Source organism: Bombina bombina, chromosome 9, assembly GCF_027579735.1.
Source record: "Bombina bombina isolate aBomBom1 chromosome 9, aBomBom1.pri, whole genome shotgun sequence".
Classification (NCBI taxonomy): Eukaryota; Metazoa; Chordata; class Amphibia; order Anura; family Bombinatoridae; genus Bombina; species Bombina bombina.
The window spans coordinates 65,674,822-65,691,024 of record NC_069507.1 but is presented as its reverse complement, the minus strand read 5'-3'; the positions used below and the strand labels follow the sequence as shown (position 1 = coordinate 65,691,024).

Here is a 16,203-nt window from a genome sequence, read left to right as displayed (position 1 = left end):
AGTCATCAGCAAATCACACACTGATATACGTATACACTGAATTCTTGCACATGCTCAGTAGATGCTGGTGCCTCAGAAAGTCTACATATAAAAAGACTGTGCACAGTTTGATATTCTAAGTAGATTAGATTTTTTTTAAATGAATTAAATTTGACTTTAAAGAATATGGATCAGTAGTATAGTGGGGCTACAGAGTCTTTCGTTTTAATATTTAAACCAGGTATCAGAGATCGGCACTGCTAAAGAATACTTTTTTAAACTTGGATTTGTAGCAACTACTTTAAGGCAGTCTACTTGACATCTACAGCCTTAGGACATTACAATCCTGGGCAGTAGTGGGTATATATCCATTTACAAAATTACATAAAACATTTCCCTAAACATTCTAATAAAAACTATTCTTTGTTCTCAGAAAGGCAATTCCTCACCGTGCTGTCACTGATGACGACACACGTCACTTCTCCAGGGTGAGGTGGAAGTCGTCGAACGCAGTACAGTTTGTCCAGGTCCCAGATAATGCAGGAGCCATCTGCTGAGCCACTGATCAGCACCCCATACTGTACCGAGGCAAATATACAGAGCACAGCTGAGCCATGGCCTGTCAACACCTAATGAAATATTAATCAACATACAAAAGTGACACATGATATAGTGGAATAAGATCAGGGACATATGCACATAGCCTACACACATATAACATATTTTCAATAGAGTTGGTATTGGAATTAATTTGCATAAATTTATCATGAGAATTGATTAAGCTTATCCTTGAGAAGAGAATGTGGGCAGACTTGATGGGCCTTATGGTTCTTATCTATCGTCAAAGGCCTAGATTAAAAGTGGAGCGCTATTGAAAGGGCAGGATGCACTATAAATATTGCTGGCATATACCATACTACTAGCCAGCTCTGCAAGTACACTCACACTGGACTCCATAGCGGAGGTGGTGTGCTTCTGATTAAATATACCACCCTAAGGGGCCGATTTACCAATGTCTGGCGGACATGATATGCTGTAGCGTATCTTGTCCGCCAGACATCGCTGAATGATGACAGCATAGAGAACCCCTTAGATTCACACCAAGAAAACATAAAATATGCTTACCTGATAATTTTCTTTTATTCCAATGGAAAGAGTCCACAGATGCATTCATTACTTTTGGGAAATAAGAACCTGGTGACCAGGAGGAGGCAAAGACACCCCAGCCAAAGGCTTAAATACTCCTCCCACTTCCCTCATCCCCCAGTCATTCTGCCGTGGAACAAGGAACAGTAGAAGAAATATCTGGGTGAAAAGGTGCCAAAAGAATAAAAATACGGGTAGGGAGCTGTTTTTCTTCCTATATGTAAAGAGTCCACAGCTGCATTCATTACTTTTGGGAAAACAATACCCAAGCTATAGAGGACACTGAATGACAAAATAGGAGGGTACATTAGGCGGCCCATTCTGAGGGCACCAGGCCTGAAACCACTACCCAACAAAAAAACCTGCTTCGTCCGAAGCCGAGAAAACAAAATAAGGGAAAAGGCCCCAAGGACACTGACCAGCAGATAGCCCAGAAGCCTAGCTAGAGACCGCAACATCAGACACAACTGAGCCAACAGTCCTCCGGGAGACACCATCGCCCAACAGTCGGTCCCCCACCACACACCCTTTACTAGCAAAGGGAACCCCTGCAAAGAAAAAACCACATCAACCAAGCTCACAAAACCTAAATGGGTCCTGACAACAAGGAAAAGCAACGCCCAATCCAAAGAGAAACCACCAGGTTTAGAACCGATAGCAGAACAGAGAAAAAGTTCTCCCAACATCCTGCAAGGATTGGAACAGCTAGCTAGCACTCGATCAAGGCACAAACAGCTGTAGCTGGTTTCAAAGAGCAAGCCGTCACCAGAAGCACATTCCGGATGAGAAAATAGGAGCTTTAACTGGGTTCAAACCCACAACCTTCTGCATCAGAAGCGGTGGAGCTAACCACTACGCCACATCTCCCTTGAGTCCCTTCACTTGCCAGGCAGCAAGTCAACCAGCGCCTCAACTGAAAACAGAGACCAAACATCATCCTAACTCAGAACACTGAGGCATTAAGGCAAAATTACATGTAGCAGACCCAGACGAAAGTAAACACCTGAGTCAAGAACACGCAGCCATACTCAGGATGACACAGAAGAAAGACTTGCTAGAAGGGTACTAAACCTCCACTACAGAAGGCACACTCTAGGCAACCAAAACCGCCAGACCTACACATAGGTCTCAAAATAAAAGGAGAGCCCAGAACCTCAACGAGGACCAATGCGCCCCGAAGATCCGAGAAAACAACAGATCTCAGGACCTACCTCCAGCCGGGCCAGCCCAAGCATTGTCAGGTCTGAACCAGGGGACCAGAAAAACCCCAGGCTCAAACAACGAGGCCGCAGACCTAGAGATCTAGCTAAAGGCCCAACAGACTCAAGGTGGAGCCAGCAACTCTCCAAATGAACAGAACAACCCAGAGAGCGTACCTCTCTCTGAAATAGGCTAACCCGTCTGTCCTAACCTCCTGAAGTCATGAGAAGCCCTAAGATAGGGACCATACTTCCGAAAGGATATAAGCCCCCCCCAAGACAAAGGGGGCCAGCAAATGGAGGGAAGGACAGAGGACCTGCCCCCAGGACACAGCCATAGGCTAAACCAAGAGAACAATTCTCCAACGCCCTGACCTGGATGGAATCCCCTGAAGAATTTAACTGGCTAGCACACAGATCAAGGTGCCATAGCTGCAGTGGTTCCACAGCGAACCCCCTTGTTTGCAGAGCAGCGAAGCCATCACACTCTTTCTGCAATCCAACCAAGGGAAACCAATCAAGGCGAAAGGCAAGCCCAGGGGGCATCAGTACCCAGAAAACCGGGTCAACTGAACCAGTTCAACTAGCCCAACCAAAAGACATTGCCCAAGTTTCCTGGAACTGGGGAACCCTCGACCAGCTCTAGATCCTAACAGTCCGATACAACCCGCAACGGAATCCCTAGGCGCAATAGCCACACTGCGACCAAGAACAAGGGGATACCTTAAAGGGACAGTTCAACCAAAAAAATTCTCCCCTTTAAATTATTCCCAATGATCCTTTTAACCTGCTAGAGTGTATTAAATTGGTTACAAGTAGCTCCTTTACTCCTATTTCAGCATTTGAAATAGCTGATTTAGCCTGTGGTATCGCCACCTATACTGAACAAATTAATACTGGAGTATAGGCCATTGAATAGCCTAAGTATACACAGCCAGCAGAAGAGATTACACTTTCAGTGGGATGCAGGATGGTTAAGTAATACAAACATAATTTATGCTTACCTGATAAATTTATTTCTCTTGTAGTGTATCCAGTCCACGGATCATCCATTACTTATGAAATATATTCTCCTTCCCAACAGGAAGCTGCAAGAGTCCACCCACAGCAAAGCTGCTATATAGCTCCTCCCCTAACTGCCATATTCAGTCATTCGACCGAAAACATGCAGAGAAAGGAAAAACCATAGGGTGCAGTGGTGACTGTAGTTCAAATGAAAAAATTACCTGCCTTAAAGTGACAGGGCGGGCCGTGGACTGGATACACTACAAGAGAAATAAATTTATCAGGTAAGCATAAATTATGTTTTCTCTTGTTAAGTGTATCCAGTCCACGGATCATCCATTACTTATGGAATACCAATACCAAAGCTAAAGTACACGGATGATGGGAGGGACAAGGCAGGTACTTAAACGGAAGTTACCACTGCCTGTAAAAAACCCTTTCTCCCAAAAATAGCCTCCGAAGAAGCAAGGTATCAAATTTGTTAAATTTGAAAAGTATGAAGCGCAGACCAAGACTCCGTCTTGTAAATCTGTTAAACAGAAGCCACATTTAAAAAAGGCCCAAGTGAAAACCACAGCTCTAGTAGAATGAGCTGTAATCCCTTCAGGAGGCTGCTGTCCAGCAGTCTCATAAGCTAAATGAATTATGCTTTTTAACCAAAAAGACAGAGAGGCTGCTGAAGTCTTTTGACCTCTCCTCTGTCCAGAATAGACAACAAACAAGGTGAACGTTTGATGAAAACTGTAGTAGCTTGTAAGTAAAACTTTAAAGCACAAACCACGTCCAATATTGTGTAATAGACGTTCCTTCTTTGAGGAAGGATTAGGATACAAGCATGGAACAACTATCTCTTGAGTGATGAACTTGTTAGATACCACCTTAGGAAAAAACCCAGGTTGGTACGCAGGACTACCTTATTCGTATGAAGGACCAGATAAGGAGAATCACATTGTAACACAGATAACTTGGAGACTCTACGAGTCGAGGAATTAGCTACCCAAAAGGAATACCTGCCAGACGCTTGTGCAAAAAAATAGACAGAGTAAAAATCTGTCCCCTTTTAAGGAATTAGCTGACAACCCTTTTCTCAAAAACATCTTGGAGAAAAGATAATATCCTGGGAATCCAGACTTTACTCCATGAGTAACCCTTGGATTCATAACAATCAGATATTTACACCATATCTATGTTCAATTTTCCTAGAGACAGGCTTTCATGTCTGTATTAAGGTATCAATGACTGACTCGGAGAAGCCATGCTTTGATAACATCAAGCATTCAGTCTCCAGGCAGTCCATCTCAGATTGATTCTATTTAGATGGTTGAAAGGACCCTGAGGTAGAGGGACCTGTCTCAGAAGCAGAGACCGTGATTGAAAGGATGACATGTCCACCAGATCTGCATACCAGGTCCTGCGTGGCTACGCAGGCGCTGTCAAAAACACCAAAGCCCTCTCCTGCTTGGTCTTGACCTCCGGAGGAAATCCCACTCCCCCGGAAGAAAAGTCTGACGACTTAGAAAATCCACCTCCCAGTTCTCAACACCTGGGATATGGATAGCTGATAGACAAGAGTGAGTCTCTGTCCAGTGAATTATTGTAAGACTTCTAACATCGCTAGGGAACTTCTGTTCCCCCTTGATGGCTGATGTAAGCCACAGTCGTGTATATTGTCCGACTGAGTATGATGTACCTCAGAGTTGCTAACTGAGGCCAAGTCTGAAGAGCATGGAATATCACTCCCAGTTCCAGAATATTTATTAGAAGGAGGGTCTCCTCCTAAGTCCACTATCCCTGAGCCTTCAGGGAGTTCCAGACTGCATCCCAACCTAAAAGGCTGGCATCTATTGTAACAATTGTCCCATCTGACCTGCGGAAGGTCATACCCTTGGACAGATGGACCCGACATAGTCACCAGAGAAGAGAATCTCTGGTCTCTTGGTCCAGGTTTAACAGGGGGACAAATCTGTGTAATCCCCGTTCCTCTGACTGAGCATGCATAGTTGCAGCGGTCTGAAATGTAGACGTGCAAACGGTACTATGTCCCTTGCCGCTACCATTAAGCCGATTTCATTCATGTACTGAGCCACCGAAGGGCGCGGATGGGATGAAAAAACACGGCAGAAATTTAGAAACTTTGACAACCTGGACTCCGTCAGGTAAATTTTCATTTCTACAGAATCTATCAGAGTCCCTAGGAGGGAAACCCTTGAGATTGGGGATAGAGAACTCTTTCCTTGTTCACTTTCCACCCATGTGATCTCAGAAATGCCAGTACTACGTCCGTATGAGACTGGGCAATTTGGATGTTTGACGCCTGTATCAGGATGTCGTCTAAATAAGGGGCCACTTCTATGCCCCGCGGTCTAAGGACCGCCAAAGCGACCCCAGAACCTCCATAAAGATTCTTGTGGCTGTAGATATCCCAAAGGAAAGAGCTACAAACTGGTAATGCCTGTCTAGAAAGGCAAACCTGAAAAACGATGATCTTTATGCATCACAATGTGAGGATAAGCATCCTTCAAATCCATTGTAGTCCTCTATTGACTCTCCTGGATCATAGTTAAAATGGTACGAATAGTTTCCATCTTAAATGACGGAATTCTGAGGAATTTGTTTAAGATCTTTAGATCCAAAATAGGTCTGAAGGTTCCCTCTCCTTGGGAACCACAAACAGATTTGAGTAAAAACTCTGTCCCTGTTCCTCTCTTGGAACTGGATGGATCTCGTACACAATGTAAGAATGCCTCCTTCTTTATCTGGTTTGCAGATAATTGTGAAAGGCGAAATTTCCCCTTTTTTGGGGGGGGAATCTTTGAAATCCAGAAGATATCTCTGGGATATAAATTCCAATGCCTAGGGATCCTGGGCATCTCTTGCCCACGCCTGGGCGAAGAATGAAAGTCTGCCCCCTATAGGATCCGTTACCGGATAGGGGTCCGTTCCTTCATGCTGCCTTAGAGGCAGCAGCAGGCTCCTTGGCCTGCTTATCTTTGTTCCAGGTCCGATTGTCTCCAGACCGCCTTGGACTGAGCAAAAATTCCCTCTTGTTTTGCCTTAGAGGAAGAGGATGCCACACCTGCCCTGAAGTTTTTTAAAAGGCACGAAAATTAGACTTTTTTTTTTTTTTTTTTTTTTTTGGCCCTTGATTTGGACCTATCCTGAGGAAGGGCATGACCTTTTCCTCCAGTGATATAAGCAATAATCTCCTTCAAACCAGGCCCGAATAGGGTCTGCCCCTTGAAGGGAAGTTAAGTAGCTTATTTATTAAAGTCACGACAGCTGACCATGATATAAGCCATAGCGCTCTGCGCGCCAGTATAGTAAAAAACAGAATTCTTAGCCGTTAGTCTAGTCAAATGAACAAGGCATCAGAAAACAAAGGAATTGGCTAGCATAAGCTTGTCAAATATATTCATCCAATGGAGTCGCTTAACTGTAAAGCCTCATCAAGAGACTCAACCCAGAACGCTGCAGCAGCAGTGACAGAAGCAATGTATGCAAGGGGCTGCAGGATAAAACCCTGTTGAATAAACATTTTTTATCCATTGGATCTAAAAAGCACAACTGTCCTCGTCAGAGGTAGTGGTACGCTTAGCTAGAGTAGAAACTCTTCTCTCCACCTTAGGAACTGTCTGCCAGAAGTCCCGTGTGGTGGTAACTATTAGAAAACATTCTTCTAAAAAATAGGAGGGGAAGAGAACGGCACACCTGGTCTATCCCATTCCTTATTAAAAAAAAAAATTTAGTAAACCTCTTAAGGTATTGGAAAAACATCAGTACACACCGGCACTGCATATTATTTATCCAGTCTACACAATTTCTCTGGCCCTGCGATTGTACACATTCATTCAGAGCAGCCAAAGCCTCCCTGAGCAACAAGTGGAGGTTCTCAAGCATAAATTTTAAATGTAGAAATATCAGAATCAGGTTAAATCATCTTCCCTGAGTCAAAAAAAAAATCACCCACAGACTAAGCATATTGTGAGGTAGTATCATACATGGTTCTTAAAGCGTCTGTATGCTCTGTATCTACCCCCAGAGCTAACTGCTTTCCTTTAATTTCAGGTAGTCTGACTAATACTGCTGCCAGAATATTATTCACCACCTTTGCCATGTCTTGTAAAATAAACGCTATGGGCGCCCTTGATGTACTTGGCGCCATTTGAGCGTGAGTCCCTGAAGCGGGAGTCGAAGGGTCTGACACGTGGGGAGAGTTAGTCGGCATAACTTTCCCCTCGACAGAATCCCCTGGTAAAAGAAACGCTATGGGTGCCCTTGATGTACTTGGCGCCATTTGAGCGTGAGTCCCTAAAGCGGGAGTCAAAAGGTCTGACACGTGGGGAGAGTTAGTCGGCATAACTACCCCCACGACAGAATCCTCTGGTGATAATGTTTTTAAAGACAAAAAATGATCTTTATTGTTTAACATGAAATCAGTACATCTGGTACACATTCTAAGATGGGGTTCCACCATGGCTTTAAAACATAATGAACACAGAGCTTCCTCTATGTTAGACATGTTAGAACAGACTAATAATGAGACTAGTAAGCTTGGAAAACACTTTAAATCAAGTTAACAAGCAAATATATAAAACGTTACTGTGCCCTTAAGAGAAACAAATTTTGTCAAAATTTGAAAAACAGTGAAAAAAAGGCAGTAAAACAAACGAAATTTTTACAGTACATGTAATAAGGTAACAGAGCATTGCACCCACTTGCAAATGGATGATTAACCCCTTAATGCAAAAAACAGATACAAAAAAAACGACATAGACGTTTTTAAAAACAGACACAACAAACTGCCACAGCCAACAGTGGGAAGCTTCAGTTAACTGTTTCTATGCAAAATTTAAGCCAGCCATGTGGAAAAAACTTAGGCCCCAATAAGTTTTATCACCAAACATATGTTAAAAAACGATTAAACATGCCAGCAAACGTTTTAAAACACATTTTTATAAGAGTATGTATCTCTATTAATAAGCCTGATACCAGTCGCTATCGCTGCATTTAAGGCTTTACTTACATTACTTCGGTATCAGCAGTATTTTCTTAGTCAATTCCATTCCTAGAAAAATATTTTACTGCACATACCTTATCTGCAGGAAAACCTGCACGCCATTCCCCCTCTGAAGTACCTCACTCCTCAGAATGTGTGAGAACAGCAAATGGATCTTAGTTACGTCTGCTAAGATCATAGAAAAACGCAGGCAGATTCTTCTTCCAAATACTGCCTGAGATAAACAGCACACTCCGGTGCCATTTAAAAATAACAAACTTTTGATTGAAGAATAAACTAAGTAGAAAGCACCACAGACTCTCACGACCTCCTATCTATGTTGAGGCTTGCAAGAGAATGACTAAATATGGCAGTTAGGGGAGGAGCTATATAGCAGCTTTGCTGTGGGTGGACTCTTGCAGCTTCCTGTTGGGAAGGAGAATATATTTCATAAGTAATGGATGATCCGTGGACTGGATATACTTAACAAGAGAAATGATCATTTTCCATTGTTCTCTCTATGTATTGAGCTTTGGTGTTCCAGCCAAATAAAAGATAAGGAAGCAAGTCTGTTTACACAAACTTAGAACATAATGAGATCTGATATCCCCTTTAAGTTCAACCCATTGTAATAGGCTGTGGTTTCAAAGCACAAAATCAGCTACTTCATATACACAAATAAGCATGAAAATGGAATTTCTCAAATATTTTATACTCTGCAGTTGGTATAACAAGTCATTTAAAATACATTAATGGAAAAACTATTTTACAGTGTACTGTCCCTTTAAGGACAAAGTCACTCGAACAAAGGCTAGTCTCCACATGAAAGAAGGATGCATCCCCCAGCTCCGGGGAAGAAACCCTAAACAGAGCTCAAGGAGACCACACTGCCCATGTCCCTACAAAGGAACCAACTCCCGAAGGGAACCAGGTCCCCCGAAGGAACCCGAGGAACAGACAAAGTCCGAAAGGTCTCAAGAAGAGAACCACAGCAGGAACAAGTCCAAGGACAATTCCAGATCCTCAGAAGGCCAAACCTCTCAAAACAGCAGTAAGAGGCGCTAAGCCCCCAATCCTCCCAAGAGAGGAAGGGAACTCTAGGCCCTGAGGAAATCAGAGCCAAGAGAGTGACGCAGTGGAACTCCACTGACCCGGTCACCAGATTGAATGCTGAATAAGGACCAACACAATCCTCCCAGCCATACGGATCCTTTTAGAGTGTTTAGCTGAATTTGTAAAGAAAAACAAGAAAACACACAAATAATAACATGAGCACTCAGCGCCCCACCTAACCAGCCAGGCAGAACAGGCACCACATGTCTGAATAAGCCACAGGACAGAAGATCTGAATTTCAGCAGGACCAGCCACAACTGGGGTCATAACTGTCAAGTTGGCTAAATCCTCCCTCAAAGGGGAAGGTAAAACAGACAAACCTAGGACTAACGTGTCCCTTAACCAACTTCTGAAGAAGCAACCAGAGAGAATTGATCCCAGAAGTTCCCAAAGAAAACAGATAATCAAAATTAAAAGACATCCTAACCGGATAAAAGAAAATATAAGGCAACCCATAGGTTAACGCCCAGGAAGAAAGCAGGTATACCTGCAGGACCAGCCAAACGGAACCCTGATCTTTCAACAAAAACTGGGAAAGATCCTCCATAACTAGATAGAGAATAGTATAATATGGACTAAGAAAAAACTTAAAACGGCACCTGACACCCACAATGGCTGGGGCACTCACCACCTCCTAGAACCAGACACAAGCAGACTCTAATTTTTCAGTCGCCACACGGTCAGGAATGCGGAAATGGAAGACCAGAACGTAAACACGTCCCGTCACAAGGTGAACCGTACAGTAAAAAAAAAAATGCGCCCAACCATAAGGTTGCGTCACTTCCAAAGGCCTTTATGTTCTAAGCCAAGAGCCCAGTTAACACTACACAGAAGCAGATTGAATCACATAACAAACATGATTACAAACCCCCCTGTTCAATAATCCCCCTCGGGAGATATTAACCCTCGATTCCAAGATACCAAAGGAGTATAACTGAGGCCCTATACATATACTTAATAAGTCCGCAAGATAGTTCCTTACAGGAAAGCATAATAAGTTACATTACATTCTGATGAAGTAAAATGAAACGATCTTACCGGAATCTACGTCGTGGAACAGCAACACGGCCCAGTGTGACGAATAGTAGCAGCGCCTCCGCCATGTACTTGAGAGAAGAAAGCAGGCAGTGAAGCGAAGTTAGACAACGCTGATTGCTTGTGAAGCTGTTAATGAGTTGGGATGGTTTCGTGATTCAGATAGAGCATGCAATTTTAAGAAATTTTCTAATTGACTCCTATTATCCATTTTTCTTCGTTCTCTTGCTATCTTTATTTGAAAAAGAATGCATCTAAGCTTTTTTTGGGGTTCAGACCTCTGGACAGCACTTTTTTATTGGTGGATGTATTTATCTACCAATCAGCAAGAACAACCCAGGTTGTTCACCAAAAATGGTCCGGCATCTAAACTTACATTCTTGCATTTCAAATAAAGATACCAAGAGAAGGAAGAAAATTTGATAATAGGAGTAAATTAGAAAGTTGCTTAAAATTTCATGCTCTATCTGAATCACAAAATAAAAAAAATGGGTTTAGTGTCCCTTTAAGCCTTTGGCTGGGGTGTATTTGCCTCCTCCTGATGACCAGGTTCTTATTTCCCAAAAGTAATGAATGCAGCTGTGGACTATTTCCATTTAGGAAGAAAAGATATTTACGCCATATCTTATGGTAAATCTTGCAAGTAACCGGTTTTCGAGCCTGAATCATAGTTTCAATGACCGCATCAGAAAAACCACGTTTAGACAGAACTAGGCATTCAATCTCCAAGCAGTTAGCTTCAGAGAATCTAGGTTTGGATGGAGGAAAGTACCCTGAAGTAGAAGGTCTTTCCTCTGAGGTAACCTCCAAGGAGGTAGAGATGACATCCTCACTAGATCCACGAACCAGATCCTGCGAGGCCATGCAGGAGCTATTAGAATTACTGGTGCTCTCACCTGTTTAATATGAGAAATGACTTGTGGAAGGAGAGCACGGAGGAAACAGATAAGTCAGAGAAAACCTCCAAGGAACCGCTAGAACATCTATAAGAACGGCCTGAGGATCCATTGACCTTGAACCGTACTTTGGAACCTTGGCGTTTTGACGGGACGCCATCAGATCCAACTCGGGAACCTCTCACTTGAGGGTTATCTGAGAAAATACTTCTGGATGGAGAGCCCACTCTCCTTGATGAAAGGTCTGTCTGCTCATAAAATCTGCTTCCCAGTTGTCCACTCCTGGAATGTGGATAGCAGAAAAGACAACAGCATCTCTGTATGAGAAAAGATGATAAATAAATATAGATGTTGTCTAGATAAGGTGCTACAGCAATTCCCTGGGATCTGATCACAGCCAATAGTGCCCCCAGAACCTTTGTGAATATTCTGGGAGCCAGAACCGAATGGAAGTGCAACAAATTGGAAGTGCTTGTCCAGAAAGGCAAACCTCAGATACTGATGGTGCTCCCTGTGAATGGGAACATGAAGGTATGCGTCCTTCAGATCTATGGTCATCATAAACTGACCTTCCTGTACCAAAGGAAGAATGGAACAAATAGTTTCCATCTTAAAGGACGGAACCCTGAGGAATTTGTTGAGACACTTGAGGTCTAAAATGTTCCAAAAAGTTTCCTCATTTTTGGGAACCACAAATATATTTGAATAAAATCCTCCACCCTGTTCTGCTAGCGGGACAGGAACAATAACTCCCAGAGAGAATAGGTCTTTTACACAGTTTAAGAAGGCTTAGTCTTGACAGGAGAAATCTGCCCCTGGGAGGGCAAGACTTGAATCCCATTCTGTAACCCTGTGATACTATGTCCAACACCCAAGGGTCTGGGACATCTCGTATCCAGGCTTGATGAAAAAGAGAAAGCCTGCCCCCCACCTGATCCACACTGGAATTGGGGGCAGAACCTTCATGCTGATTTAGATTTAACAGAGGGCTTCTTGTTTTGTTTTACCTTATTCCAGGGCTGGTTGGATTTCCAAGAACATCTGGGTTGGTTGATCAGGTTTGGAAGAGGAAGGGGAGGACTTTGGTCCCTTAAAGTTACAAAAGGAATGAAAATTAGAGGTCTGACGACCTCTAGGTCTATTCTTCTTGTCCTGAGGTAGGAAATATCCCTTTCCACCTGTAATCTCTGAAATGATCTCTGCCAGAACAGGACCAAGCAGAGTCTTTCCCTTGTAAGGTAAAGCCAAAAGCTTGGCCTTAGAAGAGACATCGGCCGACCAAGATTTTAACCACAGAGTAGTAATAGAACCGTGAAGCTAGACATCCTAGCTCCCAGTTGAATTATCTGCATATTGGCATCACAGATAAATGTATTTATGTATTGCCAATTTGAGAGCTTTGATCCTATCTTGGATCTCCTCTACTGTAGTTTCCGGTGTAATAAGATCAGACAATGCATCACAACAATAAGATGCAGCTCCCGCATCGCTGCTGGTTGCCACTGTGATCCTTGATGAATGTACATATTTTTTAAGTAAGCCTCTAGCTTTTTGTCCATTGGGTCTTTAAAAGAGCAACTATCCTTAATAGGAATGGTAGTTCTCTTAGCAAGAGTAGAAATAGCCCCTTATACTTTCGGAACAGTGTGCCATGAGTCACGAATAGAGTCAGTAACAGGAAACATCTTTTTAAAAACAGGGGAAGGTGAAAAAGGAACGCCTGGCTTACCCCATTCCTGAGTGATAATTTCAGAAATCTTCCTTGGGATAGGAAAAACCTCCTCAGAAAGATGGGGAATCATAGATTCTATCCAATTTAGAAGACTTTGTGGGGTTGACAACAACCGAAGGTTCAGAGTCGTATAAGGTAGCTAGGACCACCTTCAATAGTAATCGGAGGTGTTCAAGCTTAAATCTAAAATTAACCTCTTCAGATTCTGAAGATTTCTCTGCTAAAGTGTCAGAGTCTGAGATCTTGCCTTCAGAAGCTACTGAAGTATGCTGCTCAACAGATATCTAATCAAGAATTGCTAATGCAGTCCTAGAATCAGAAGCCTTAGAATCAGGCAAATGTTTATATTTTTTCTTACGCTTACCCAATGCAGGGAAAGCCGACAAAGTCGCAGTTACTGCAGAAGAAATCCCAAGGTAAATCAACACCCCCAGGTGGATGAGCGGACACAGATGGTACAGTATGAGAAACAATTAAGGCTTGGGACTTCTGAGGAGAAAGCTGAGGCATATCATGCATAGCAGATCCCTGAGAGACACTTGGCTCAGAAGGGAGAATTTTTCCTTTACATTTCAAAGTCTTTCCTAAACAGGCAGAACAAAACTGCATAGGTAGGGCAATCTGGTTATCTAAGCAAAGTAAACATCTATCAATGGAGATAGATTGCTCCTGATCTGTATCCATAGTCTAGCAAAAAGTCCCACAAGTAACGTAGAAATATAGGGATTCTTAATGCAAAATGAAAACTTAATGCTTCAGAAAATTATTTTAAATCATCAGGCCAAAAAACAAAATAAAAATAAATATTGCAATCAATATAAGACAATACTTTATCAAAATAGCCTCAGATGCCTGAGGCTCCTACCGGCCAGAAGAATGTCCCACAAATAATTCACCTCTGAAAAACTACTGATCACTGAAACACAGAAGCCAATTTTACAAAAGACCAGGCAGGATCAAAGATGGCTGCTCAATCTGTATAACTGCTCTTCTTGGTAAAAGCAGAAGTGCGGTCTACACTAGATCGGGACAAAAACAACTGCAACACAGAAATGTACTTTGCTTTAATAACTACAGTTTGAAAAACGGCTTATATTGTAAGAACGTGTAAACTGACAAAGTAGAAAAACTGAGCGGCAATCTCCTCTACTGATTCATAGAGGATCCTGGTAGCACAGGAAAGTAAATATCCTCTACCCCAGAAAACGTAATTAAAATAAAGGTGACCAATAAAGAATCCTTTATTAATAAACCTTACAAACTCACTTGCCAAGTGTAAATGCCCATAACTCATATCATAAACTTAAGTGCCATGTCCTAAATATGACTCCTTAACTAATAAGGAGTATTAAGTCCAAAATGAAGGATCTGAAAGAGGATTAACCTCCTAAGTGCTGGTATCCTTCTTTACCTAGTAGGCAAAAGCACTTACCTTAGATTCAAATGCATGATGAATGCTGATCCTTAGCTGTGGCAGGCGTCTAGTCGCTGTCATAGCCCTGTAGGAAAAGAAAGAACAGAGTAACCAACTCTGGCTATCTGCAAAAGGGTAGCAACGTGTTAAAACTTAAGCAAAAGGACTTCCTCGCCGCCTTTTAACTGCTAAAAGCAACCACTACTCTTACTCAAGAGATTGGCGTGGAAACAGCTAGAACCTAATCCTTGATTGCAGGGAAAAGTACCCATAAAAGGATTAAATTCTTCAGACACTAACTTCACACAACCTCCATTGACAGAGGCAAAGAGAATGACTGGGGGTTATGGGTAAGGCAGTTAACCCTTAACAGCTTTGCTGGGTGCTCTTTGCCTCTTCTCCTGCTGGCCAGGAGTTGAATATCCCACTAGTAATTGCAATGACTCAGTGGATTCTCCATGTCATAGGAAAGAAATATAGAAAATGCAGCCAATTGAGATAGTGTAAAATTTCCCTTATTTGAATCTCAGTTGGTGCATCATAGACTCGACAGACCACAGATTGCAGGCCTAGCATGGTGTAATAAATCCAAGACATGGATGCACAATCTCAAACAATAGCTTGCAATGCAATCTAAGGAAATTATAAATAGTTGTAAGCAAATAGCCTGGGACTACAACAGTATAATGCGCAACCTTAGAATTACAAACACACACACACACTACTTTTCTCCCAATGGATGCTGTAAGTTTTTTGGTTCTAGTGAGCTGGCTCATACTGAATGATATTTGAGTTGGACCATTCTTAATCCTTTGTTAAGTGACTTTGGAATTTCTAGAGTAATCTACAGTACTTTAGTGCACTGTAAATTTATACAGTTCCATGTTTTTTTGGCATATGACTTAAAGGGACAGTCAACTTGAAAATTGTTATTGTTTAAAAAGATAGATAATCCCTTTATTACCCATTCCCCAGTTTTGCATAACCAACGCTGTAATATTAATACACTTTTTACCTCTGTGATTACCTTGTATCTAAGCCTCTGCAGACTGCCCCCTTTTATCAGTTATTTTCACAGACTTGCATTTTAGCCAAGCAGTGCTGACTCATAAATAACTCCACGGGAGTGAGCACAATGTTATCTATATGACACACATGAACTAGCACTGTTTAACTGTGAAAAACTGTTAAAATGCACTGAGATAAGAGGCGACCTTCAATTGTTTAAAAATCAGTTTATGAGCCTACCTAGGGTTAGTTTTTAACAAAGAAAACCAAGATAACAAAGCAATTTTATGATAAAAGTAAATTGGAAAGTTGTTTAAAATTGTATGCCCTATCTGAATAATTAAAGTTTAATTTTGATTAGACTGTCCCTAATGTCTTGTATTCCAAATGCATGAAGGTTTGTAGTTTCTGGGCAGTATTACATACAAATTGGTGTTACATATACCATACAAAAATAGCTATTGCTCCATTTTTCATCTTGCCTCAAATTGTGGCTTTCAAATGGCCCTTCTAACGTTGTAAATAAAGTTAGAAATCCAAATCTCCATGTTCTCCAATCATGGTTAATTTTGTTTAGTGTTGCACATGTAAAAGACACATTTCTAGGGTATGGTTAGATCCCTTATAGACTTTATTTACAATACATACTGGGTTTGGCTAATGTCATTGGTTTGTCTTT

At 42.1% G+C, this 16,203-nt stretch overlaps 1 protein-coding gene across 2 annotated transcripts in view; it reads right to left on the bottom strand.

The window, feature by feature from the left end:
- WDFY4 (WDFY family member 4) overlaps positions 1–16,203 on the bottom strand; it is a 598,790-nt gene that overhangs the window by 28,725 nt on the left and 553,862 nt on the right. For both annotated transcript variants that reach the window (XM_053692180.1, XM_053692181.1), the window contains exon 58: positions 429–608. In XM_053692180.1, the coding sequence (XP_053548155.1) occupies positions 429–608 (180 nt within the window). The remainder of the gene's footprint in view (positions 1–428; positions 609–16,203) is intronic.